At 49.3% G+C, this 25,412-nt stretch overlaps 1 protein-coding gene across 1 annotated transcript in view; it reads right to left on the reverse strand.

The window, feature by feature from the left end:
• ST14 (ST14 transmembrane serine protease matriptase) overlaps positions 1 to 25,199 on the reverse strand; it is a 40,284-nt gene extending 15,085 nt beyond the window's left edge. Inside the window, exons 1-7 of the mRNA XM_021696325.2 lie at positions 25,186 to 25,199; positions 3,103 to 3,262; positions 2,663 to 2,790; positions 2,352 to 2,422; positions 1,387 to 1,544; positions 1,136 to 1,171; positions 661 to 901 (exon numbers count right to left, since the gene is read on the reverse strand). Coding sequence (XP_021552000.2) covers positions 661 to 901; positions 1,136 to 1,171; positions 1,387 to 1,544; positions 2,352 to 2,422; positions 2,663 to 2,790; positions 3,103 to 3,259 — 791 coding nt within the window. The 5' untranslated portion in view covers positions 3,260 to 3,262; positions 25,186 to 25,199. The remainder of the gene's footprint in view (positions 1 to 660; positions 902 to 1,135; positions 1,172 to 1,386; positions 1,545 to 2,351; positions 2,423 to 2,662; positions 2,791 to 3,102; positions 3,263 to 25,185) is intronic.
• Between the last annotated feature and the right edge of the window lie 213 nt (positions 25,200 to 25,412).

The following is a 25,412-nucleotide window of genomic DNA, read 5'->3' on the forward strand; positions in this document are numbered from 1 at the left end:
ATGGGGCTCTTCCCTCCAGGCGACCACCCACCCTAATGGAGGTGGCCCTAATCAGCCCACAACCAGGTCCCAGACAACCAGAGATGGCCCTGTGCCCCAGAACCCACTGGAATTATTTGAACCAGCCAATTCTTAACCTGCATACAAGGCCTGGCCTTGCCTTTCCCGGAAACCATGACAAAGGCTCTGGCCCCTGTTTCCCCCCCGGCCCCCTCTGCCTCCTGACTGACCCTGGGGCTTCCCCATGTGGCCCCACACCTGGGGACTGCCCCTCCTCTTGGGAACTGTCAGGAACAAGCGATCATGGAAAAGATCCTGATTTTTTCAATCCTGATCCATCGGCCTCAACGTAAGTGAGTGTAATAAAGTGGGGTCTGCACCTCCACTCTGGCGAGGAAAGGAAGCGCACCCAGCTCGCGGGCACCGAGGGGCCGCTGAGTCTTCCCCACCCTGGCCACGGCTGATGAAATCGCCTCTGAGCTGCTCTGCGGGAGCTCACGCCGAGGCCCACACACACCTGATCCCTGCTGCCTGGGACGTGTGCGGGGGCCTCGAGTCCCATAGTCTATCTCCAGCCCACGCTGTGCTTCCCTCTGTGGGCAGCCACCAAGCCCACCACCACCCCACCCCCGCCCGCCTCTGTGTCCCCGGGACACTCACTGCACCACGGCACGCGGCTCCACGGGGCTCAGAGTGTCATACACCATGACCAGGTCACTGCCACGGTCGTCACAGGACGCGACATCAAAGCTGCGGAAGGTGAGGCTCAGCACGGACTCGGCATCCCCCCGCAGGGTCCACTGGCAGCGGGCCCGAGCCGGGTACGGGCTGTCGGGGAAGCCGGGCGTAGTGAAGCGGGTCAGCTCCCCGCTCCGGGCGTGCAGGGCAAAGCTGCAGCTGTCTGTGTGGGAGACAGAGCGGCCGTGGGGGAGCCACCCAGAGCCTCCCTGGTGGTGCACCCAGGCCCTCCGAGATGTCCCAGGCTGCCCTGGACCCGGGAGAGACCGAAGAGGGGGCTTCTCGTGGCCTGGGAGAGACGGGGGGGGTTGTGTGTGCATGATTTGGGGACCCCCTTGACTGAAGAGGCATCTGGCCACATCCGTCCTCTTCTCTGGGAGATGGGCGTGATACTTACTGTCCTGGGCGGTCTGTACTGTTCTGGAGTCAGTGGCTGAAGAACAAGAAGGAGAATGAAGTATTTACTGGCGTGGTCGATTTCCTCATTCCTGCTTCCTTGCTCCCCTAGAGGGGGGTCCGGGGCCAGCAGGCAGTCTTCCCTTCCGTGCCCTGGCTCGGGAGTGCCGTTCCCCCAACGGTCCAGGGCCTGGCCCTGCTCCACCAAAGATGGGCCCAACACACGCCCACCCCTAGCGTCCCTGTACTCACGGAAGGCCACCACGGAGGTCAGCACGAAGGAGCTGAGGGCGCGGGCACGGGGCGGCAGTGTGACCACACGCTCCTCGGCCATGGCACGCTCGGCCTCCTCCACCAGGTACTTGGGGATGCTGAACTCGGACCAGTAGTAGGCGATGACGCTGCCCTCACTGGGGGGGAGGGGTGAGCCTGAGGCACGGGGTGGGGCGGGGGGCGTGCTGGGCACCCCACCTGTCCCCATACTCTCTCCCAGATGCCCGGCGCAGACCGGACGGCTCAGGCCCCCAAAGAGACCTTCCTCCAGGCAGGGGCGCACCCCAGATTCTTTTATGCTTCCCCACCTTTTGATCCCTTAAGCCAGACATCTTGCCCCTTGACCCTCTACTCTCGGTCTCACGCCCAACCAGACGTGTTCTGGGGCCAGATCGGGTTTAGGAATGGGACAGCAGCCTTGGGCTGTGGACCCAGCTCTCCCGCTAGCTTGGGCGCACCGAGCAACAAATTCTTAAGTCTGCCTCCTCATCTCGGAGAGAGGATGCGAATGCCACCTGCCACACAGCATTCATAAGGATTAAACTAAAAATCAAAAGCACTTTTGAGATAAAGTCTATTTTTAAAGAAGCATGTTGAAGGCTGGTTGAGCAAGAAAAATATGAAGACTCACTGAAGCCTTCCAAAGCCAAGTTTGGAAAAGTAACACACGGTCACCACCATTCCTGAACGGTGTCTGTGGCCACTGCATTCACCTGCATTCACCCGTATCACCTGCATTCACCCACGTCACCCTGGCAACGCCCCTGCGGTGACCCCTGCCCGGGAGACAGCACGATGCCGTGAGCTGAGGGAAGAACAGGGCCTGGTGCCCTGCTCCCCAAGCCAGACCTCGTGGCTCCATCACCCCGCAATCTGCGAGCTCTCTGTCCCCCAAACACACACACACTGTACTGATCCCACCCAGCCTTCTCCCCAGCACCCACCTGAAGGCAGTCACGGCCGACTCCTTGTGGTAGGGGCCCAGGGATGGCACCCCACTGTATAACAGCTTCAGCTGAGGGAAGGAGAGAAGGCTCACGGCTGGCCAAAGAGCAGCAACAACCCCCCCTGCCCAGGCCTGGGCCGCCTCCGCCCCCTGGGGGCCTGGGCCCCCTTCCCAGGTGCCTGGAAGCCCACGCCACCTGCAGCCCAGGGATCTGGGAGGAAAGGGAGCCGTGTCCTCTCGGCCCGGGTGAGGTGGGAGTGCCAGGGCAGACAGCAGGGACGGGGCTCCCTGCCCAGGGGCTGGACTCACCGCTTCCTTCACCTTATTGGCCAGGTTTGTAAACTCAGTGGAATTGGAGTTCTCATAGGCATCCAGAAAGTTCTCATTTGTGATCCTCAGGTAGCCATTGAAGACTTTCTGAACCCGCACGTTCCGGTCTATGGGAGACCAGAGAGGGAGGGTGGTCAGAGGAAGCGACGCCGTCCCCGCCGCCATCCTCAAGGTGCCCTCAGCAACCCCCAGGGAGCGAATGCCAGGAGGGGCCAGTGGACACATGAGCCTCTGGGCCAACACTTCTCCCTTATGGCTTCAAAGAGCCAGGGGAGACAGAGCCCTGGACCCTTCCTCATCTGCCCATCTGCACCCCCCGTTCTCTCCCTCACCGGTAGCCCCCGCTTCGGTCCACTGAGAGGGGAGGTACAGCCACCCCCAAACCACCCGTCCCAGAGCCACCCCCTGGCTTTACTCACACTGGAAGTGCCACACCAGGAAACAAGCCACGAGAGAAAGCAAGAATAAGCCGACCAGCACGGCCACCAGCACCACCCAACGCTTTGGGCCCCGCTTCTCAACCGTCTTGGTGTTGTTGACTGGCAGGAACTCCACACCTTCCTCAACGCCGTTCATGCTCTGAACAGAGAAATGCAACACAGCTCAGACACTCTCCCTCCCCTCAACAGCCTCCCCAGCCCTGCTCCGGGAAGAATGTTTACCCTTTGTAAGGTCCCGCTTGGAGAAAAAAGCAAGGAGAAATGAGAAGTGGTCTTCTCATCCATGCATCCCCGTGTCTGGGCAGCACCACCCATGTATCGCTTAAGAATTGATAGTTTAAATGAAAATGAAACCCAGTCATGGAGGCTTTCCACTTAAATGAATCATCTTTGACGCAGGTGGATGCCCGTGTGTGGGGAGAAAGGGCCATGCCCGGGGCCATGATTGGCTGTGTCAACTTCTACAGGCAGCCCCTCCTTCAGCTGACACAGCCCTGGGGCGTGGTGCAGAGAGCCCCTGCCAGCTTCAGTCCCCACTGATCACGGAGGGGGAAGAGCCTATGGGCCGCACAGAAACCGTACACCCTACCCAGTGGCCTTGCTCTGCCAATGTTTAACCAGCCCGAAGTAAAAAGGCAGTAAACCCGGGCAGCCCTGCCATGCCACCGTGGAACCAGCCACTGATTCCCGCCTCAAGTGTCCCAGTCTGGAACCTCAAGGTGACATGAGGCCAGGTCTCTACTGGAATCCACACCCACGCTCACCCGAGAGCAGGAAAAGCAAAACTTCCAACAAAGAGGACGGCAGCTTACCTCCTAGGCTCCTCCCAGTCAGGGGCTCTCCAGGAAGAGAGGAGTATGAGTATGGCGGCTGGGGTGTCTACAGGCCCGCAATGACAGGGAGGCAAACTCTTCGGCACTATAACACACTCTGTCTGCCCTAAACCCCGGAGAGGAGCTCTGCCCTTTCAGCTTTAACTACTTCAGACCCAATCCAAAAGGGTATGTAATCAAAGCAATAGCCCCCACCCCCAAATTCCACAGATGCGGCCATGTTAACAGTTTCCAGATGTGGTTCTTCTGGTGTCCTCCTAATGCTCTCAATGATGTGCTTGAACTGACATTTCTTGATTTGTTACATTTAAACATCATCTATTAACTTCACCATTATAAGAGTCTCCCCATTCCTGCCACCCTGGATACTCATATTTCTGTTTCGTAATTGGTTATTTTTGTGACCCTAATATTGCATACAGAAAAACACCCCATTGCTAACTCTACTTTGGTAATCATATTGCAATATATAAATGTATCAAATCAACATGTTCTATACCTTAAACATTACACAATGTTCTATGTCAATTATAGCTCAATAAAATAAATTTTTAAAAAGGAAAGAAACAGCCCAGAGGTGACCACCTAAAATGCTTTCATGATCTGCTTATTGTGGAATTTATCTCCATATTTCTAAATAACACTATCTCTTGATTCATCTATTTAAAATATAAGCATCTGACTTACTATTATGATAATTTGAATTTTAATATCCTTTCTTTGTCTCGCCCATCCTCCCAATAGTTATAGGGCTAAAGGTTTTTTTCGTTTTTTTGTTTTTTTTTTAAATTATATCCACACTCTATATTTTCATTACAGTTGGCCCTTGGAGGGTTAGGGGTATCCACCCCCTACACAATCAAAAATCCACATGTAACTTTTGACTCGCCCAAAACTACTCACAGCCCACTGTTGACGAGAAGACTTACTGATTAACACATATTTTGTAACATTATATGTATTACATATTGTACAATAAGGTAAGCTAGGGAAAAGAAAATGTTAAGAAAATCATAAGAGAAAATACATTTATAGTACTATACTATATTTATATATTAAAAAAAAAACCCGCATATAAGTGGGACCACGCAATTCAAACCCGTGTTGTTCAGAGGTCAACTGTATTAGTCTTTGGAAATAGTGTTCACTATTGTTTCCTTCCCAGTACAACTAATTTATTTCTCCTGCTGCAAAATTCATTTACTTGGGTTTCTTTTTAACATATACCCAGGTCTTTCTATACAGTCTAAGAGCTCTGTAATACTCTTCTACTCTTCCACACATAAAGTCTGTCAAATACCCTCCCACTTCATTTTTTCCTGGAAGCTTCCCTTCCTAGAACTCTCTGCCCTTTCCTATAGCTATTGTCTGGAACTTCCTGCAATATCACCCTGGGAATTTCCTTCCTCTCCCTCTTGTATTAAAACCCCTATTTCCTGGATTCCATGTGTTCATCTTTCCTGGCTTGCTTCATTTTGGTGGAATACATACTTCAGTAGCTTCCCAAGAGAGAAAATTTTTGAGACTTTGCATGTTTCTGAGTACCTGACACGCATTTGTGGATAGTTTAGCTGGGTATAGACCTATAGGTTTCAAATAATTTTCACTTAAAATTTCGAAGGCTCCATTGTTTTTTAGCTTCTAATTTTGCTTTTGAGAAATAAGATAACAGTACAAATCCATTTTTTTCTTATTCATACTTTGTTATCCCTATTTGAAAGCTTTGAGGATGTGCTTTGAATTGGGTCTTTAAATTTCATTATGCTGAGCTCTCTCCACCAGCCCTTTGAATTTGGAAATTCATATCTTTCAGTCTGGGAAACTTTCTTGTACAGGTATACCTTGTTTTATTGTGCTTTGCTTTATTGCAGTTCACAGATAACACACTTTTTACAAATTAGAGGTTTGTGGCACTGTATGTCAAGCAAGTCTATCGGTGCCAATTTTTTTTAATTTTTTATAAAATTTTTTAAAGATTTTATGTATTTATTTGTCAGAGAGAGAGAAAATACAAGCAGGAGAAACAGCAGGCAGAGGGAGAAGCAGACTCCCCGCTGAGCGAAGAGCCTGATGCGGGACTCAATCCCAGCACCCTGGGATCACCACCCGAGCCGAAGGCAGACGCCCAACCAACTGAGCCACCCAGGAGTCCCTATCAGTGCCATTTTTTCAACAGCATTTGCTCACTTTCAGTTTCTGTGTCACATTTTGCTAATTCTTGCAATATTTCAAATTTTTCATTATTATTATATCTGTTATGGTGATCTGTGATCAGTGATTGTGACTCACTGAGAGCTCAGATGATGTTTGACATTTATTAGTAATAAAGTATTTTTAAGTTAAGGTATATACATTGTTTTTCAAACATAATGTACACTTAATAGACTACAGTATAGTGTAAACATAACTTCTGTAAGCATTGGGAAACCAAAAAATTCATTTGACTTCCTTTATTGTGACATTTGTTTTATTGCAGTGACCTGGAACTGAACCCACAATATCTCCCAAGTATGCCTGTATTATTTCTTAAATTATGTCTTCCCCTTCATTTTCTCTAGTCTTTCTGCAATTCCTATTATATTGATTCTCTACTTATCCTTCCTCTATTATCCATCTCACTTTTTTCTTTTTTAAGTAATCTCTACACCCAACACAGGGCTCAAACTCATGACCCCAAGATCAAGAGTCACATGTTCTACCAACGGAGCCAACCAGGCACCCCCGTCTCATTGTTTTTTTAACTTTTCCACTGAACTTTTCATTTCTGCTGTTAACTCATTTCCAAGAGTTCTTTCTTGTTGAATTTTCCTCTTGTTCCCTGAATTTTGGATGCAAAATCTTCTCATCTTTATATTGCTATTAAGTACTTTTTCTCTGTTTTTGACTTTCTTTTTCATGTTGAAGACTTTCCTCAAATGCCTCAGGGTGTTTGGTTGTTCATTCATATTTAGGAATGAGGTCCTAAAAGCAGTTTGGGAGCTCTGTGTGTATGGTTTGTCACCAGTGGCTTTGCTGTAGGCTACAATTAAGTGGTTAGCCAGATTTTTTTTACTAGGCACTCCCAACTGTTAAGCCATGTCTATCTTTTCTATGGGATGGTTTAATTGCTCCAGAGAATAATTTTCTAATCTCCTGGATAGAGTGATTTCAACCCAGCCACTAGCATTCTGAAACACATGAGAGAATAGGCCTTTGACTATTTTTCACCCCTCACTACAGCCTTCCTCTATACCTAGTGTCCTCAAGTCTAGAGAAATCAATTTCCCATTCCTTATGGGGGACTGGTGCGGTAGGGGTATGTTTGTTTGGGATCGAAGTGGGGATCTGGGGATTTCTAACAATGCCCTTCCCCAGCTCTCCTCTATCTCATAGCCTGAGCCCAATTCCTGAACCTGGGAGAGGACATTATCAAAGAATACTGTAAGAATATTTCCAAGAGCTAAAGAGAGGCACATATCTTTAAATTCAAAGGGCTCACTGAATAGTAAGAAAGATAAATGAAAGAGCATGCTTAACTAAATATATCATGATGAAATTTCAGGACACCAAGGATAGAGGAGATCCTTTGCATCTCTCCCTGGTGTTTTTCCCCCCTCTCATATTTTACACTTCTTTGTCATTTGGTTCTATTCTGGGATTTTTTTAATTTACTCTTGTGAACCTTCTATGGAATTTTAAAAATAGCTTCACTGACATATAGTTGACACAAAATAAACTGTACGTATTTAAAGTGTGCAATTTTTGGCATATATATACACCCATGAAACCATCACCACAATCAAGATAATAAACATATCTGTCATCTTCAAAAGTTTCCTCTTGGCCCTTCCCTCCCATTCCTCCCTGATTCCCTTTCCAGTCCCAAAGCAACCACTTATCTGCTTCCTAATTTGTTTTCTAGAACTTTATAAAAATGGAATTATACAGCATATACTCCTTATTGTCTGGCTTCTTTTACTCAGCACAATATTTTGAGAATCATCCACGACACTAGGCTTATTACGTTAACAGTGCATTCCTTTCTATTCTTGAGTAGTATCCCATTGTATGTATATACAACAATTTGTTTACTTATTCATCTGTTGATGAACAGTTGGGGTGTTTCTAATTTAAGGCTCTTCCAAATAAAGCTGCTATAAACATTCCTGTACAAAACCTTGTATTGGCATATGCTTTCATTTCTCTTGGATAGATACCTATGAGTGGAATAGCAAGTTTGCATGACAGGTTTTTTCTTAACTTTGCAAGAAGCCACCAAACTGTTTCCCAAAGTGACTGTATCATTTTACATTCCCATCAGCAGTGGACGAGGACTCCCATTGTCCACATCTTATCCAACATTTGGTATGGTCAATCTTTTTCATTTTAGCCATTCTAATAGATGTATAGTGGTATCTCACTGTGGTCTTAAGTTGCTTTTCCCTGATGACTAATGATGTTGAGCAACTTTTCATGTGCTTAAATTGCCATCTGTTTGTCTTCTTTGGAGAAGTGTCTTTTCAAATCTTTTCCCTAGTTTTTTAAAATTGGTTTGCTTATCTTCACATTACTGAGTTTTGAGGGTTCTTTCAATATATTCTGGATACAAATCTTTTAACAGATACATAATTTGCAAAGATTTTCTCCTAGTCTGCGGCTTGTATTTTCATTCCCTTAACAGGGTCTTTTGAAGAAGAGAAGATTTTCATTTTGATGAAATTCAATTTGTCAAGTTTTTCTTTTATGGATTGTGATTTTGGTGTTGTATCTAAGAAATCTTTGCCTAATCCAAAACAACAAAGATTTTCTCCTATGTTTTCTTCCAACAGTTTTAGATTTACACTTGGACCTATAACCCATTTTGAATTAAAAAATGTTTTATGTGGTGCAAGGTATAGATGAAAGTTCTTTTTCTTTCTTTGTTTCTTTCTTTCTTTTTTCATATGGATATCCAATTGTTCCACTATAATTTGTTGCACAAACCATCCTTTGTCTACCGAGTTGTCTTTGCCTCTTTATCAAAAATAGGTTGTCCAAGGGGCGCCTGACTGGCTGTTGGTAGAGCAGGCAACTCTTGATCTCAGGGTCGAGTTCAAGCCCCCTGTTGGGGACAGAGCTTACTTAAAAATATATATTTTTTAATTTTTTTTTTAATTTTTTTAATCAGTTGTCCATATATTTGTGGGTCTATTTCCAGACTCCATTCTATTCCATTGCTCTCTTTAATAATGTTTAATGTGGGTCTATTCCCAGATCCATTCTGTTCAACTGACCTCTTTATGTATGTTTATGCTAATACCGTACTGTCTTCGTTACTGTAGCTTTGTACGTCAAAACACTTTTTGTTTAAGATTTTATTTATTTATTTGACAGAGAGCGACACAGCGAGAGAGGGAACACAAGCAGGGGGAGTGGGAGAGGGAGAAGCAGGCTTCCCGCAGAGCAGGGAGCCCGATGCGGGGCTCGATCCCAGGACCCTGGGATCATGACCTGAGCCGAAGGCAGACGCTTAACGACTGAGCCACCCAGGCGCCCCCAAAAAAGCTTTTGAAATACTAAATGAGTTTAGCCAGGTTGCAGGATACAAAATTAGTACACAAAAATCAACTATATTTCTACATATCAGCAATGGCCAACTGGAAATTTAGAGAATTTTTAAATACTATTTATAATAAATATGAAATACTTGGGCAAATCTGACAAGGGATATACAAGATCTGTACACTAAAAAATACGAAACTGCTGAGAGAAATTTTAAAAGACCTAAATAAATCAAGTAATATCCCATGTTCATGGATTGGAAGACTCAATATATTTGGCTATTCTCCTCAAATTTGTCTAGAGATTCAATATAACCTTGATCAAAATCTCAGCAGGCTTTTTGGAGAAATTGCTTAAGTGCTTCTGAAATTCATATGGAAATGCAAAAGACTCTGAATAAAAAGAACAAAACTGGAGGACCAATGTCACCTAATCTCAAGCCTTATTATAAAGGCAATGAATCTTCTTTTTTTATTTTAAAAATCATGTACTTCACTTCCAAGACTGATGTTTTATTCTTTGACGGTTACTTTTTAGAGCAGACTTTTCTTATTTTATGAATGCACTACCTTCTTGCTCTTTCTTAGGATACTAATTAGATTTTTTTTTTTTTTTTACATTAGAACTTTGTCTTCACCTTTCTCTTTCAGGGGGTAGATTTTCATTAAATGCCCAATGGTCTTGGTAGTCTAATCAGGTTTACAAATGAAAAAATAGTAAGGCTCTGGCTAGACTCTCTGAATAGAGTGTGTGTATGTTTACATGTGTTAGGTGAAATGTAACAAAATAATAGCTTATGAAGTTTATTTTCAATTCTCAGAGTAATTGCACAATATTTTCTTACCTGATGCTCACAACAATCCTGGGATCATTCATGACTGGTGCCATCACTCCCACTCTATAGATAAGGCAGGGAGAAATGATGACTGCAAGCCAACAGACTTGGTGGCAGACCCAGATTTGAGCCTGGTTTTCGACCTCTCAATGTGATCTGCTTCAGGAACTCAGGAAGCAGGTATTAAGGGAAATGGAAAGCAAGCTCCTTGGGAAGGGGAAAGTGGCTGACAGCATGGACAGTGGATACCAGGGGCCACCCCCAGCCCTGCTATACAGCAAAACTGTCAGCTTTGGGACTGGCTCAATGGCAGGGCCTTGGTTGTCCTTACAATGCGAATTCTGGGGCTCCACTCTGCCCAGACATGCTGTTTAATCAGTAACTAGACTGCTTCCTTTTATAACCCTACTCTCAGCTCCACTCTTAGGCATATTAGAGATCATCTTGCCTAACCTAGTCACTTTATTGATAAGGAAACTGAGGCTGACAGAGAGGGAGTGACCCGTCCAAAGTCACAAAGGCAGTGAGGTCAGAAAGCTGCAAAGCCGAGACAAGAGCCATGTCCTTCCAACCCCACGTGGGGTTTCAGGCCCGCACATGATCCATCCACCTCCAGAGGAGGGGGTGACGGGGAACTCCCATCTACTAGGTCTCAGTTGCATACATAACCATCTCTCCACACGTACCAATCTCTCTGCAGGGCCATAAAGCCAACGGGAGACAAAGTATGCCAGTCCCTGCTTCTGCCTCTTCTTTCTTTCATAAAAGTAAACACATTAGCAGGTGCACATAAAATCTCAGTGCTGTGAAGCCAGGTGCTTGCTTATCATGAATAGAGATAGAGGCCACAAAGCTCTTGTGGCCAGTTCCCACCAGCCAGCTCAAGTTAGATCACGGCCAGAGTCCCCAGAAACACAGGATGGCTCAAGACCAGCTCAGACAAGAGAGCAAGGAATGACTTCCCAAAGGACAGATGCACATAAAGGGCTTGGAGTACACACACACTGAAAACCAGGAGGATTGAAGGAGTAGAACCCAAGGGACAGGCTGCAGGGACAAGCTCAAATTACCACCATTTCCATCCAACTTCCTGGAGGAAAACAGGAGGTACAGTCAGAAATCCAGGGACTGTCCAAAAGAAAATGACTTAGAGAAGGTATGTGATGATATAAGAAAGACTCTTGCAGTCACCGGACTCCCATCAAGTAAAAAACTCACCAGACCTGAAAGCTAAATGCTAAGGAAACAAAACCTGGTGTCCAAGTCAACCAAAAAAAAATCCTTCCACTTTGAAAGGAATCTTCTCCTGGGCCCCCTTTCACCAGCTCCAACTCTCCAGGACCCACCCTGTCACGGGCTCCAGGGACCAGCAAATCCAAAGCCAGAACCTGCCACTGTAGCTCAGAATGTGCTCCTCACTAGACAAAAAGGCAACTGGTAAGTGTGTACATTTGTAAACAGCAAAAATAACACCGACTATCCAAAAATCTACACAAGATTTCAATCAGAGTGGATGGGGGGAAAAAAATTAATCTTCATGCCAGACTTTTTTTTTTTTTGAAGATTGTTCCTCATTTGGCTACGGCTGGGTGGGACCTGATGGGAAGGCAGGGTATGAAACTAAACACTGAAGAAGTCACTCGGAGTCCTGGGATGACATCACACAACAACTGGTAATCTGCTTCTGCTGCTGAAGATCAAGATCAAGGGGCAGAGGTGATGTCACTGGCTGGAGACACAGATGTTTTGCTCTGGCCTGAGATGAGGACAAGGGTGGCTGGCTTCATGTGACACCACCAGCTCTGTCGCTGACTTGTGGCAGATGCTCTTCGCCTCCAGCTTCGGTGGCTAGTGTACCCACCCCCAGATGAGATGGGTCCCAGTTCCACCATCCACCACACAGCACAGTCATGCAAACATCCCTCAGATTGTTCAAGCAGGAAAGGACAGTCAGAGCCTCTGCAATGGTTTTCCAAGGTGAGGAGGTATTCTGTGGCACTCGAAGAAGCCCTCCTTTGCAAGGAGCAAGACAAAGCCAGCATAACTCTCCGGGGCCACCCCCCTGATGCCGGTTCGAGTCCAATCCTGGCCAAAGTCCCCAGAAACACAGCACGGCTCCAAGTTACCTGACACAACAGGGCAAGGAATGACCTCCGAATACGAGCGCTGTATTGGTCATCCTGGGCGATACTGAGCACAGACATGCACAGAACTGACCCACCAGAGGTGACCCTGGAGAAAGGCCTCTTTTTCCAGTTGCTGATTAAGAAGGGAGGTGGGTCCCTACGTAGCTGGGCTCTCTCCAAACTCGGCTGCTGTGGACAGAGAACGGCCAGCCCATGCACAGGCTCCCCGAAGGCAGAGACTCCCCAGTGACCAGCACAGAGAGGACACTTGATTTGTTCAGCACGGGATGACCGAGGGGACAAATGAGAGGGGAAAGAAAGCCCACATTGAAATCCTCCACCCACTCAACCACGCTGAGGCAATTGATCCCACAGAAGCTAGGAGTCTCAAGAAACCCACATGAGGCTCCAGTTCCCATGATCATACCACTTCAGCATTTCCCAGGCTTGTCAGGTCATGAAAAATCATAAAAGAATAAAATAAAGCAAACATAGTGCTTGCCCAGCATCCAGATTCCCAAGGCCCTCTTCCTGGAGATTCTGATACAGGAGGTCAGGGGCAGGGCTCTGGCATCTGGAAGTTTAACAAGACCCCCAGGTGATTCTTAGGAACCTGACAGTTCGAGAAACGCCGCCTGCCATTTCCCAGAGGCTGCCTGCCTGGCTCACCCACTTCCCATTGCTGTGAGCAGCCTGCGAGGTTGAGTCTCACCCGCCCTATTTTAAACAACCACCTGCATGCGAGGAACCTGCTATACAAGCTGTGCTTTCCTTCTTGCCCTGGGACCCTCCCACAAGAGGGTCCCGGAACAGGGGATCAGCGTCACCCCGAAGTCGCTGAGGCTGCCATCAGAGCTCCTCAGAGAGGCGCACTCCCAGCCGAGGCCTCGTCAGCAGGCGGTGGAATCCCTAAACCCTTTTTGGTGCCCAACCCTCTCACCCGTGCCCTTTGACCCCGTCCCTGTCCTCAGCTGCCACACCAGAAGCAGCTGCTGGGAAACGGGTGAGGCTTTGGGGCCCCAAGGAGGATCCAGAATTACCTGTGGATCTGTGACCATCTAGGGGAGCAAAAAGCTGACCCACAGCCAACAGTTTCTACTTGGAGGAAGTAAATCACAACTCTGCCCACCTGGTCGAAGCAGGAAGTAAAGTCCCCAGGGCCTGACTCAGCCACCGTGGCGCTCTGTCTGCACCGAGACCCCATAGTGCTCTCACGGCCAGTATCTGGCTGCTTCAGGTGTCACGCCGTGTCCCCTCGCCAGACCCTGCCCACACAGCTGTGGGTTGGGGCCACACACCCGCACAGCAAGACCCCACAAGGGAACAGAAAACAGACGGAGGGCAGGACCACCAGATCCAAAACCATTCTTTCCTTTTTGAGGGGTCGGGTTGGTCATCACCTGGATGAGGGGTCAGGCCTGAGAACCCTGAGCCACTGGGGCAAATATTTCTCACTGTGCCTCAGTTTTCCCCCTCTAAAAAGTGGGTTAATAACCCCTTACAGCCTTCTAAGTAGAGGTGTTGTAAAACATAATTAGCTGATTCCTGCTAATGACAGGCCTCCCTACTATCGTCCTTCGATTCTCATTTCTCCACCTACAGTCCATCAACCTGCCTAAACCGACCAAGGCCCATCCCTCCCTCTGGTCTCGTCGAACAGCCTGAGTTCACGTTCAAACATTACAATGAAACAAACAAAACAACCAGGCAACCTCAAAGGTAGCCCATGTCCCCTGCCCTCTTGTCACTCGCCCCTGACCAAAAGCACCAGGAAGGCCTCGTGCTCTCTTCCCAGCTCCCACCCCTCCCATCCTGACCTCTGAGCAAGGCGGGGACTGGCCTGGGGGAGAGAAGGGAGCCCTCCTAGGGACCTCTGCACCCGCTCACAGCCCAGAGGCGACTCACCTAGCAAAGCCATCAAGTCTGCCATCTACTTACATTCTAAGCCTCGGTCTACATGTCAAGCTTCCGGTCATTTCCAAAACATTTTTTAAAACATTAAAATCCATTTCAGGGGCGCCTGGGTGGCTCAGTCGACTGAGTGGCTGACTCTTGATTTTGGCTCAGGTCATGATCTCGGGGGTCCTGGGATCAAGCCCCACGTCGGGCTCTGCATTCAGCAGGGAGTCAGCTTGGAGATTCTCCCTCTCCCTCTGCCCTTTCCTCCCCCCTCTCAAGTAAATAAATAAGTCTTTTTAAAAATCCATTTCTAATGCAATTTTTTGCAGAACCTCAAAATAATAAAATAATAAACAGACTGGTTCAAGTAGCCTCAGGACCCAGAGGGTGTCCAGACTTCCTTGAAACATTGCCTTCAAGGTCTGGGACAGGTTTCCAAGCCACAGAGTTAGACGATGCCTAACCCAAGGCCTTCCTGGGGGCTATAGGAAAGGGGTCAAAGCCCACAGAGGCTCTGGGGACGCCCTGATAGTTGCCAGGGCCCTCACCCCCATCGTCCGCATGCCTCACAGCTCCAGAAGGAACGGAGAGGCCACCACAAACATATTCATGATTTCTGTGCATCTTTGTGCCACATTAGGCATTTTAAATACAAATTATCTCTAATTCCTACGAGTAGCTGTCATTTCCAGATGAGGAAATGCATAAAGGAGGGTAACATCAAAACCCCAGATAGCTAAAAAGTGGCAGGGCGCAATTCCAGATTCCAAAGCCGGTGTTCTCAGGACACCCTGCCGCTTCTTGAGGGGGTCAGCTATCACCCCTTCTCCCCCAGTGTACAGACAAGCACACTGAAGTGAGAGAGGAACTGCCTTAAAGAACACTCTGCAAAACTCCACCTAGGACAAAACCCGTGTCTGGGGCGGGAGAGGTGAGAGGGCTGGCCCAACACTGTATATGCATTTCACCCCTTCAACACTGGCCTAGGGGTGTTGACTCCCCCCACCTCTGACTTTGCCCCCAGCCAGGAGGCCCCCACACCTGTAAGGAGCTGGGATGCTGCTCCCATCCTGCCCACTCAGAATGGCTCCGCTCTCCTCAGCACCTACCAAACCCACCTGCCCTCGAAAACACAGCCCAAGGCTCTGCCCCTCCAGAAAACCTGCATGGACCACCTTCACCCACAGTACTTTCTCTTGGAACCTCACCTCCCTTATGACCCATACCAGCCACTTGGCATCAGTGATACTCCACTGCCATGCTAAGACCAGGCAGTCCTAGGGGGTCAGGGTACCCCCGTTTCTTCTTCATACTGCTTCTCTCCCCAACCCCCTCTATGACCTTGCCCAGAGGTAGCACTTGATTGGTTGGTTGATTGAATGAGGGACCTCTCTTTCCATAGGCACACTTGGTTAGCCTACCCAGGGCAAGCTGGGAATCTCCCAGGTGCCAGGGCCCAAGAGAGTTTCCAGACTCATATCTCCAAGGTACCTTCATCTACCTGGAAGGGGAGAGAATGGTCAGTCCACACCCCAGGGTTCTGTTGACAGCCTCCCAAAATCTTTGGTGTCAGCCCTGGCCTGGCCACCTGCTTTGGGCAGCCCCACCTACGTATGGACCCTCCCAGCCTCTTCCTCTCCAAGTCTTCAATTAAATGTTCCCCCCAGGACACAAGCTCTTTTGTAATTCAATCTTTGCTTCCAGATCAGGTGGGAGCAAGCCCCACCAGCAGCCCCTGCCCTACCCCAGGCTCTTCATCCTTCTCCATCTGCCTGGGCCCGGTCCTTAATCTCCTGAGATCCTCTTCCCAACCCGGCCACTCTCGCCTCTCCTGCACCCCCCTCCCCCGCCCCATGTCCCGGATTCAGGGGGCTGGGGGATCCGCAGCAGCACAACCAGAGAGTACACCCCAAGTGAAACGAGAGAGCCAAGAGGTGAGGGCAGGGCCGTGCAATTCTTTTCATTCTTTTCCTCGACTTCTCACTGAACCCACATTCTGATTTCACAGGCTGGTGCTTTTTTCATTTACTGCATTTTTTTATTGAGAGAACTACGTTCACGTGCAGTTATAAGAGATAACACAAGAAGAGATCCCTTGTACACTCTGCCCAGTTTCCCCCAACGGTAACTTTTTGTAAAACTGTACTATTATACCACAACACCGATATAATCCACTGATGTAGGTTTCTCATTTTACTCGTACTCATCGGTGTGTGTGAGTATTAAGTTCCAGGTAACTGATTACGTAACTGATCACGGGCCTAGGGTCCTACAGCCGCCTCCCTTCTGTAGCCACGCCCACCTCCTCCCCGCCCCCTCCCCGCTGATCTATCCTCCCATTCTAAAACCGTCCTTTCAAAAATGTCATATAAATGAATCATCCAGCATATAATCTTTTAAGATTACTGGCTTCTTTCACTCAGCAAAATTCCCTGGAGAATCATTTGAGTCATCGCAGAGCTGGTCTTTCTATAGCTGAAAAGTATTCCACGCATGCACCCCGGTCAGTGTAACAGCTTTTCGTAAACCCTTTGTAACAGCTGCCTGGGTGGACCCAGGGATCTGCAGAAGTTAGTGCGAAAGCCCCAAGCCCACCTTGCTTCCTGGAACTGACTACATTCCCAAAGCCTCTGCTCAGGCACGTTTATAGAGCAATAAACCAAAGGGTCAGTGTGAATGAGAGGCCTGGATAAGCAAACAGGAAAGCACGGCCCTGCGGGGAAGGCGCCTGGAGGCCCAAGTCCACACTCTCGGGAGCCAGAATCCCTGTGGTGCAAGCAGAAGGACAGGAAAGAGGTGAGAACTGCGAAGTGTGTCCTTGGAATCACATTCTTAGAGCTGGGACAGACTGTAAACACCATCTCATCTCCCATCCTCCCCAGGCCATTCTTTGGACTGGGGGCGCCCAGGGTGGGGGGTGGGGGGGATGATAATATTTTCCTTTTTTGCCAATCTTAGGAAGCTCTCCGTCACACCAATGTGATCAGCATCACAATAACCCCTGTACATTAGCATTACAATAGAACCGGCCAGATTGCTCCCGCTCTGGACAGCTCCTTGAAAGACTCCAAGTTGGCAGTCATGCTCTGAGTCTGCTCCTGATCTGGCTAAACACGTTCCACTCGATGATTCAAACGATGTGTTTTCTAAACCTCCGGCCATCCACAACCTCACAAGTAGCAATGTTCCCATGAACACATGGTGCCCAGAATTCAACAGCATAATTCAAACACGGACCAGCGTGGTCTCCACAGGGGCTGTTTGTCAATTACCTCCCTCTTCCGGAGGGCTCTATCTTCCTTAATCGTCCAATAATACATTCAATTAGCACATAAAAAGAATAAAAATAAATAATAATAACCGATGATATATCCACTTGATGAAAGCTTATGCAGCAATCAAAAATGGATTTTCAAAGGGTAGGTAATGCCATGAATGTTACCATGATACAATGTTAAAAAAAAAAGTCAAAAAGTATATAAGCACTTCCCATCCCTCTAAACTCAACTCTGGTGTCTCCCAAGGAGGGCCCCTCCCCCTCTGTTTTAGTCAGGTGACTTCCCAAGGGTTCCCTAGGACCCCAAGCACCCCCCAGTCCCAGCCTCTCACCGTCTCAAGGTCAACCACCTGCTCTTTAAAGATAGGAGAAACAGGCTGTCTTGTTCCACAGTCCCAGCATGGGTTAACACAGTTAATAAATGTTTCACCCAGGGATGCCTGGGTGGCTCAGTCAGTTAAGCGTCTGCCTTCGGCTCAGGTCATGACCTCAGGGTCTGGAAATCAAGCCCCGCATCAGGCCCCCTGCTCAGTGGGGAGTCTGCTTCTCTCTCTCCCTCTGCCCCTCCCCCTGCTCATGCTCGCACTCTCCCTCTCTCTCAAATAAATAAATAAATACAATCGTTTTTTTAAAAAGAGACTGTGGGGGCGCCTGGGTGGCTCAGTCGTTAAGCGTCTGCCTTCGGCTCAGGTCATGATCCCAGGGTCCTGGGATCGAGCCCCGCATCGGGCTCCCTGCTCTGCAGGAAGCCTGCTTCTCCCTCTCCCACTCCCCCTGCTTGTGTTCCTGCTCTCGCTATGTCTCTCTCTGTCAAATAAATAAATAAAATCTTTAAAAAATAAATAAATAAATAAAAAGAGACTGTGGGAAAATATAAGCCAAACTATTTATAGGGGTTATAAAACCCAGGGGAAAGAATTTCAGAGGAATTTTGCTTTCTACTTTGCGTATTTCTATATTGCTTGATACAAACAAACAAAACAACCTTCCTAACTTTTGTATTCAGAAAAAAAGCAACTTTTTTCTTTTAGAAAAAATGCATAGGCAATACCAAATTATAAAAATGTCTTTCCAGGGCACTTTCCCCCATTTCTCAATTCTTTTTATTTATCTGAGTTATCCAAATTTTCTTTAAATATGTCTATCTTCGTCTTTTTAATAATAATTTTAAAGGGTCTAACCAAATAAAAATACAGGGAAGGAGGAATTTCCTTTACATTTTAGGGAGCCACAGAACATGCCTGGCTTCTACTGAGCTTGCCGTTGACTCAAAATACTGGCTCTACCGTGGTGTCCAGCTTGTTCCTTCTCAGTCTCCTCCTCACATCCCAACCGTGGGAGGGAGGGAGTTTGGGTTTCCAGTGTTAGGGTGGTGCACTAAGCACAGCATTTACTCCGAAGGCAGATGGACACAATTCCTGACACACCACCATGCTGGCCGTCCAGGTCCTTCTGACTCAGAATTAAGTCATCCAAGGTATTGGCCTTTTCCTCCAAGGAGGCTGTCATCTACACAGCTGATAAGCAAATGCTCCAAGACTTCATGAGAATTGTTAGTAAACAAGAAAAGGCCCAGAACCCAGGAACTAGGCAGAAACAACCCCCAGGCCACGGCATAGAGTGACGTGGCCCGCGAATGGACCCTCTTGGGCACAGTCGTTGTCAGACCTGAACCAGATCTCACTCTTACTGTCTTCTAGCCCCTGGGCCTCCACCACGCCAAGCAGAGAGAAGGCTGGTACAGAAACTCCCCAGGACACAAACTGTCTCCGCAACAAGGAACTCGATAAAACATATGCATATGGTAAGGCAGGTAAGGGGGCATGAAAAATGTAAACAACCCGATTTGTTGGCTTGGGTAGGTGAATCTTTGCCTTTTTCATTTTAAAACTGCCTTTATGATCGTAATCATGTGTATAATAAATAAAGCTACATTTTGTTCAAAGCCTTGCTGAAATCACATCTCCAGCCAGTTTCCTGGTCTACCAGATGAGTAACCTCACCAAAAGGGGAAACCAGACGGGTTTGGTGTGAGAGGTTTTTGTGGACTTGTGTCGGCGCCTGATGCTCACCACTCTCTGTTTAATGATGTGTTCCAGTATTTTGCTGGGGATATGCATCAATCACCATCATCCTTGGAATACAACTGTATAATGGCTTTGCGGTTAAGATCTAGGCTTTGAAGTCACACAGATCTAGGTTTGAACCCTGGTATACCTCTAATTGCCTTTGGGCCATTATGCAAACCTTTGGAGCCTCGGTATTCTCATCTGTAAACTGGGCTTTTTTCCCCTTAGTTGCTGTGAGAAGAGAGAGAGATGATGAACTGAAATACACATACTGACTGATGGGTAGAAATGGTTGTAATCATAGTCCGATCTACCTTTTCACTAACATCACCAAGTCAGAGAAACAAAGGATCTGAGATTTTGACCAGTTTGCCAACTGTCCCAAGGAATCTAAGGATTCTGTTGCTAAGCCTGAACAGAATAAGCAAGTTCAGAAAATATGAGATTCCAAGACAGAAATTTTAGTAGAGACTTGCTTCTGGAAAAGTTCTTAACAAAGAAAAAGAGGCAATTACTATCTGAGAACTCTGAACAAACCCCAAACACCTTCTCACCACGGCCCGCCTGAGTGAGAATTCTTGGAGAGGCCCAGAAATTCCCATTCCCATCTGCGAATTGGCCATTATAATTCTGGTAAGCCGCCAGTGTCTCAGCAACAACCTAAGAAGAGAAATCCAGGGCGCCTGGGTGGCTCAGATGGTTAAGCGTCTGCCTTCGGCTCAGGTCATGATCCCAGGGTCCTGGGATCGAGTCCCACGTCAGGCTCCCGGCTCAGCGGGGAGCCTGCTTCTCCCTCTGACCCTCTCCCCTCTCATGCTGTTTCTCTCTCGCTCACTCTCTAAAAAAAAAATAAATAAATAAAATCTTTAAAAAAAAAAAAAAAGAAGAAGAGAAATCCAGTTTCTACCCAAATCAAACTAATCCTGACCCTTAGTAATCGGTCCAGTCCCGAACGCACTGTCTGACGCTCCAGTAGGCCCAGTACAGCAGACTGAGCCGGGCTTCAGATTCCAAACCCACTACTGTTTCACTCTGTGACCTTAGGCAAGTTACTTAGCCTCTCTGTGCTCCACTTTCCTCACCTATGAAGGGGGGATAATAATACTAAGAGGTATATAATACATGATCTATGCTCACCAAATGCTAGCAATGATCTAAACACTCCAGCAGCATACGTACAATGTCAGAAACAACATGTTTAGGCCCTGGGCTGAGGGGCTGGGTCACACTCTCTTCTTCTACGAACATACTTTCTCTCTTAGGAGAGACATGAGCCAACAGTCTGCGCAGGACCAGAGGCCAGAGAAGGAACTGACACCAGGGGAACTCCGGCACCACAGCGGCCACCGTCCACGGCCACGGCCACAGTGCAGGCAGCCACACCCCCTGGGGGTGCAAGTGAGAGGCCCAGGTGGGGGAGACTGTGATGATGCAGCACCCCACCAACAAGCCGGCTCTGGCTACTTCCATTCCTGCATGGATGGAGAAAGGTCCTGCCTGGAGGTTCTTGTATATGGCTGCATCCTTCCCAAGGCCGATGACTCAGACCCCCCCCACCCCTGGCACAGCGGACGGTCCCACAGGCTTAGACGCCCCAGGCTTCTGACTTGGGCAGTGACTAAGCTAGGGTTGTCTTCCCTGCCTCAGTTTCCCATCTTCTAAATGAAGCCATGAAGGTCCAGGTCTTCCCAGGACCAAGGTGCAGGGAGGCCCCCTGGAGTATGTAGGCTCCCTGTTCATTCACAGTGCCCGGGAGGCGAGTCCCCACCTAAAGAACCATCCCAGTTTCCCACTGCCCACCCTCCCGGCTCTCCCCTCACCGCCTGCACACATCTTCCCAGCACAGGGGCCTCTGAGAGAGCCCGGCACGCACTCAAGAGAACCCAGAAAGAAGGAAGTTGTTTTAAAAAGTTTTGTGTTGTATGGGGGGGCAGGAGGAAGAGGGGAAGGAGTCAGTTACAGTGGTCGTGAGCTCACATTTCCTTCCCGTAGAAGGATCTTTCCCATAGAAGCTGCATAAAGGGTGCTCTCATTTCCCACAACTCCTCTAAGACAGTCCCTGTGTTCAGCAGGGCAGGCCGGCTGTTCTGGGAGGCCAGCGCCCCAGCGCCGGCCTGGGTTCTTGGCCTCTGCGCATGCCTGCTACCGCGATGACAGCACCTTCCTGTTGGTCGCTAGGCCTTTTCCAACTCAGAAATCCAACCTGGGTGATGTGTACACCACCCTGCAACTTACAAAGGACTGTGATGTAAAGTATTCCTTTTAATCCTTGCAACAAATCTGTAACACACATGTCATCCCCATTTTATAGTCACAGAAACTGAGGCTTAGAGACATTAGGTAACATCTCTGAGATCACCTGCCAGGAAAGTGGAGGCACCAGGTCTTGGCCCCATCATGTTGGACGCTCCGGCCACCACATCACAGATGGCCGCATGCCCCAGTTCCCCTACCCTGACCCTTCAGGCCTGGGGTGGATGCCTCCTACCTGATGCCCCCCGCCCCCCACCCCCGGCTTCTCTGGAATCTAGTACTTACCATTCACACAGAACTTAATTCCCCGTATCCCACGCATACTGGGTGTTCCCTGCAGGCAGCGGCTCCCTGACTGGGGTCTGTCTCAGCATTACTGTTCAGTGCCTGGCACTTGCTGTCAGTGGGTATCTAATAAATATTTGTTACATGGATGAGTGAACGTGTGACCAGTTCATAAAGAGATGACTCTCTGAAGAGCCGCAGCGGTACAGCTTAGCCCCCACACCTGATTTCCTAGTCCTGGTCTCCACACGCCTAGGGGATACTGAGTCCCACCCAGGGCACTCCTGACTTGAGATGGCACCAATGGATCCAGCAAATATTCAACAAGGGCCCAGACGCTCAGTGAGGCAGGCTTCCCAGTTCTCACTGCTGGCCATAATAATTGGCATCTGTACACCTGCTATCATGGAGGGAGGGTTCACACAATCCCCAGACACAATGTGTACGTCAGGGCCCTGGGGACAGTAGGGAACACTGAGGTGGCCACTTCCTGCTTGATGGGAATAGCTTGAGGTGGGGCAAGGGCTACAGTCATCAGCCTTGGGAAGGATGCAGCCATATACAAGAACCTCCAGACAGGACCTTTCTCCATCCATGCAGCGGACGGTCCCACAGGTTTAGACGCCCCAGGCTTCTGACTTGGGCAGTGACTAAGCTAGGGTTGTCTTCCCTGCCTCAGTTTCCCATCTTCTAAATGAAGCCATGAAGGTCCAGGTCTTCCCAGGACCAAGGTGCAGGGAGGCCCCCTGGAGTATGTAGGCTCCCTGGAGTATGTAGCCAGAACATGGCACTTGAAAGCGATAGCCCCCTGCAGGGCTCAGCATGACCCAGCCAGGCTCTGCTGACACCCAGGGCAAAACCAGGGGCAGCAGCCGCACCTGCTAATCAGGGAACAGGTCAAGGCCGAGTCTGCAGACCCTGACGGCAAACACTGCAAGGTGATCCGGGGAACGAGATTTCTGCTAAGGCATGGGATGGGAAGGAATATCTGAAGACTTCCTGGGAAATGGAAACGAGCTTTGGGCATAGTCGGCTACTTTTTTCAGGACACACTGCATCACATCTAATTTTTGCACATGTCTCTAAGCATGGGTCTCAGGACTGTGATTTCCTTAAGGGAAGCAATCATATCTTATTTGTCTTTGAGAACCCTTCCTCCAAAAGTTCCTGGCCTGGGATCAGGTACAGAATTGGTTCAATGGAGCTTGGCAGGAGAAATAACATGACAGAGTGATCTATGTGAAAGAAAATCGCAGAATCAGAGGTGGAGGGGAGAAGCCAATGGAAGAGAGAACGTGTGAGCTTCACAGAAGATGAGAAAACCAGCAGGGACCAAGGGGAAAAATAAGCAAGGGCTTGCAGGTGACAAGAGAAAGCTGGCTGTCGGGGGCTCCGAGAGGAGTGTGGAGATGAGCCCCAGGCCTGGCCCCTGGTCAGGAGGGAGTGTAGGTGGAGGGGCTGCACAGACAAGATGAACCCCAGAAAGGGAAGTTGAGGGGAAAAAAACAGCCCTGAAATAACAAATACCAAACAGCAGGCCCTCTGCTGAGGAGGAAGGAGGCTAGAAGCCCAGCAGGCAATTCTCAGGGATTCATAAACATGGCAGTTACAGAAGGGAAGATAAAAGGCATACATGGGGTGAACCGGCCAAGCGGGGAGGCTCAGCAGGAACCCAGTCCCAAGCCTCCAGGCTGGCTGCCCTGTCCATGCTTCCTTCCACACAGGGTGGAGAAAACAAGAGTAACCCAGCCTCGGTGGCTATTTCGGGTCCGGCTAACCACAGCAGCCCCAGGATCTGGTCTTCTGCAAACTCCCTAAGTCACCAGGCCCCCCCTTGGAGAAAAGGAATTGATTTCAGAGAGCTCCAAAATGTGGCCTAACTTGGAGCAATGGCCACAATGTGGGGCAGCAGATGTTCCTGGACCAGGACAGGAGAGAAAGTGAGAGCTGGTGGTGCAGCAGAGCCCCTCATCATTTGCAGAGGGGAAAGCTCCCTCCCAAAACAGCCCCTGCCTCTCAGCGCCCACTGAGCATCCGCTGTGAGCTGGAGTTCACCCGCATTTGGGGAAACCCGGGGTCCCAGCTAGACAGAGGTAGAGGCCTGGTTGCTAGTCCCGCCTGGACGCTGCCACCTTGGTGTCCTTCAGTAAAAGAACAACCCATCCCCAACTCTTTGCATTAAGGTTTAATGTCCTTGAGATCTTTCAAGAGGTCTCTCGTTGTTTTGTCTGTCAAACAAGAGCTGCGGGCTTTGGGAGCTTCCAAAAGGCTCAAGACACATGTTCTCACATCCCTTCCCAGAGAATCATCTTCCCAAAGAGCTCCATCCCCTCTTTGCTTTTTTCATTCCCGGTCAGAAGGCATTTTGTGACCTTTGTAGGTTACAACTGGGAGACCAGAGCTAAGGTGGTGCTAAGGTGCTAAGGACTCCAGGGTTGGGGTTGCCTGGGCTCCTCAAACTCCTGCAGAGGCCAAGGATGGCTCTGGTCCAAAGCCCCCTAGAAACCTCCCTGCCTCGGCCCAAATGACCCCACTCCGAGCCTCCACCCCTGGTTCTTTTTCCTGATGTGCACTAATAGCGCAGAGTTAATGGAAGGACCCAGATGGAGCCCATTTTTTGGGTCAGGGAAAGGACTGAGCGGGCAGGAAGGCCGGGGGAGAGATTCGGCGTCTCCAAGGGCCTTGGGGTTGGCTCCTCCACCGTGGCCGGCTGGCGCGCGTTAGGGCTGGTACCAAAGGTCCGCCAGCCACTCGCCGAACAGGAAATTCCACCTGTCGGGCCGGCCAAGGGCCGGCCAGAGCCCGGGCCACAAATGGGCAATGGAGTGGTTCCCTTTGCCAAGACAAAGCGCGGCGCTGCAGCGCCGGGGGCCCTCGGCGCCCGCTCGCATCGCCCAGCTCCAGGCCACTCGGGGTGGCCTCCCGGGCCCCGACGACGCGCGCGAAGCCCGCGCCCCTCTCCCACCTGAGGCCGCGAGCTGTACTTGAGTCCCGCGCCGAGGTCCTTGGAGCCCCCTCCGCCCTTGCGGGCCCGATTGCTCTTCATGGTCCCGGTGGCCGGCCGCGAGTTTCAGAGGCGTGGTCCCCGTGGACTGCTGGCTCCCATCGCCGTCGGGGCGCGGGGGACGCGGAGGGCGCGGCGCGCGCGGCGCGCGCGGGCTGCGCGGGGGACGCGGGGGCGCGGGGGCGCGG

Source organism: Neomonachus schauinslandi, chromosome 11 (genome assembly GCF_002201575.2).
Source record: "Neomonachus schauinslandi chromosome 11, ASM220157v2, whole genome shotgun sequence".
Taxonomy (NCBI): domain Eukaryota; kingdom Metazoa; phylum Chordata; class Mammalia; order Carnivora; family Phocidae; genus Neomonachus; species Neomonachus schauinslandi.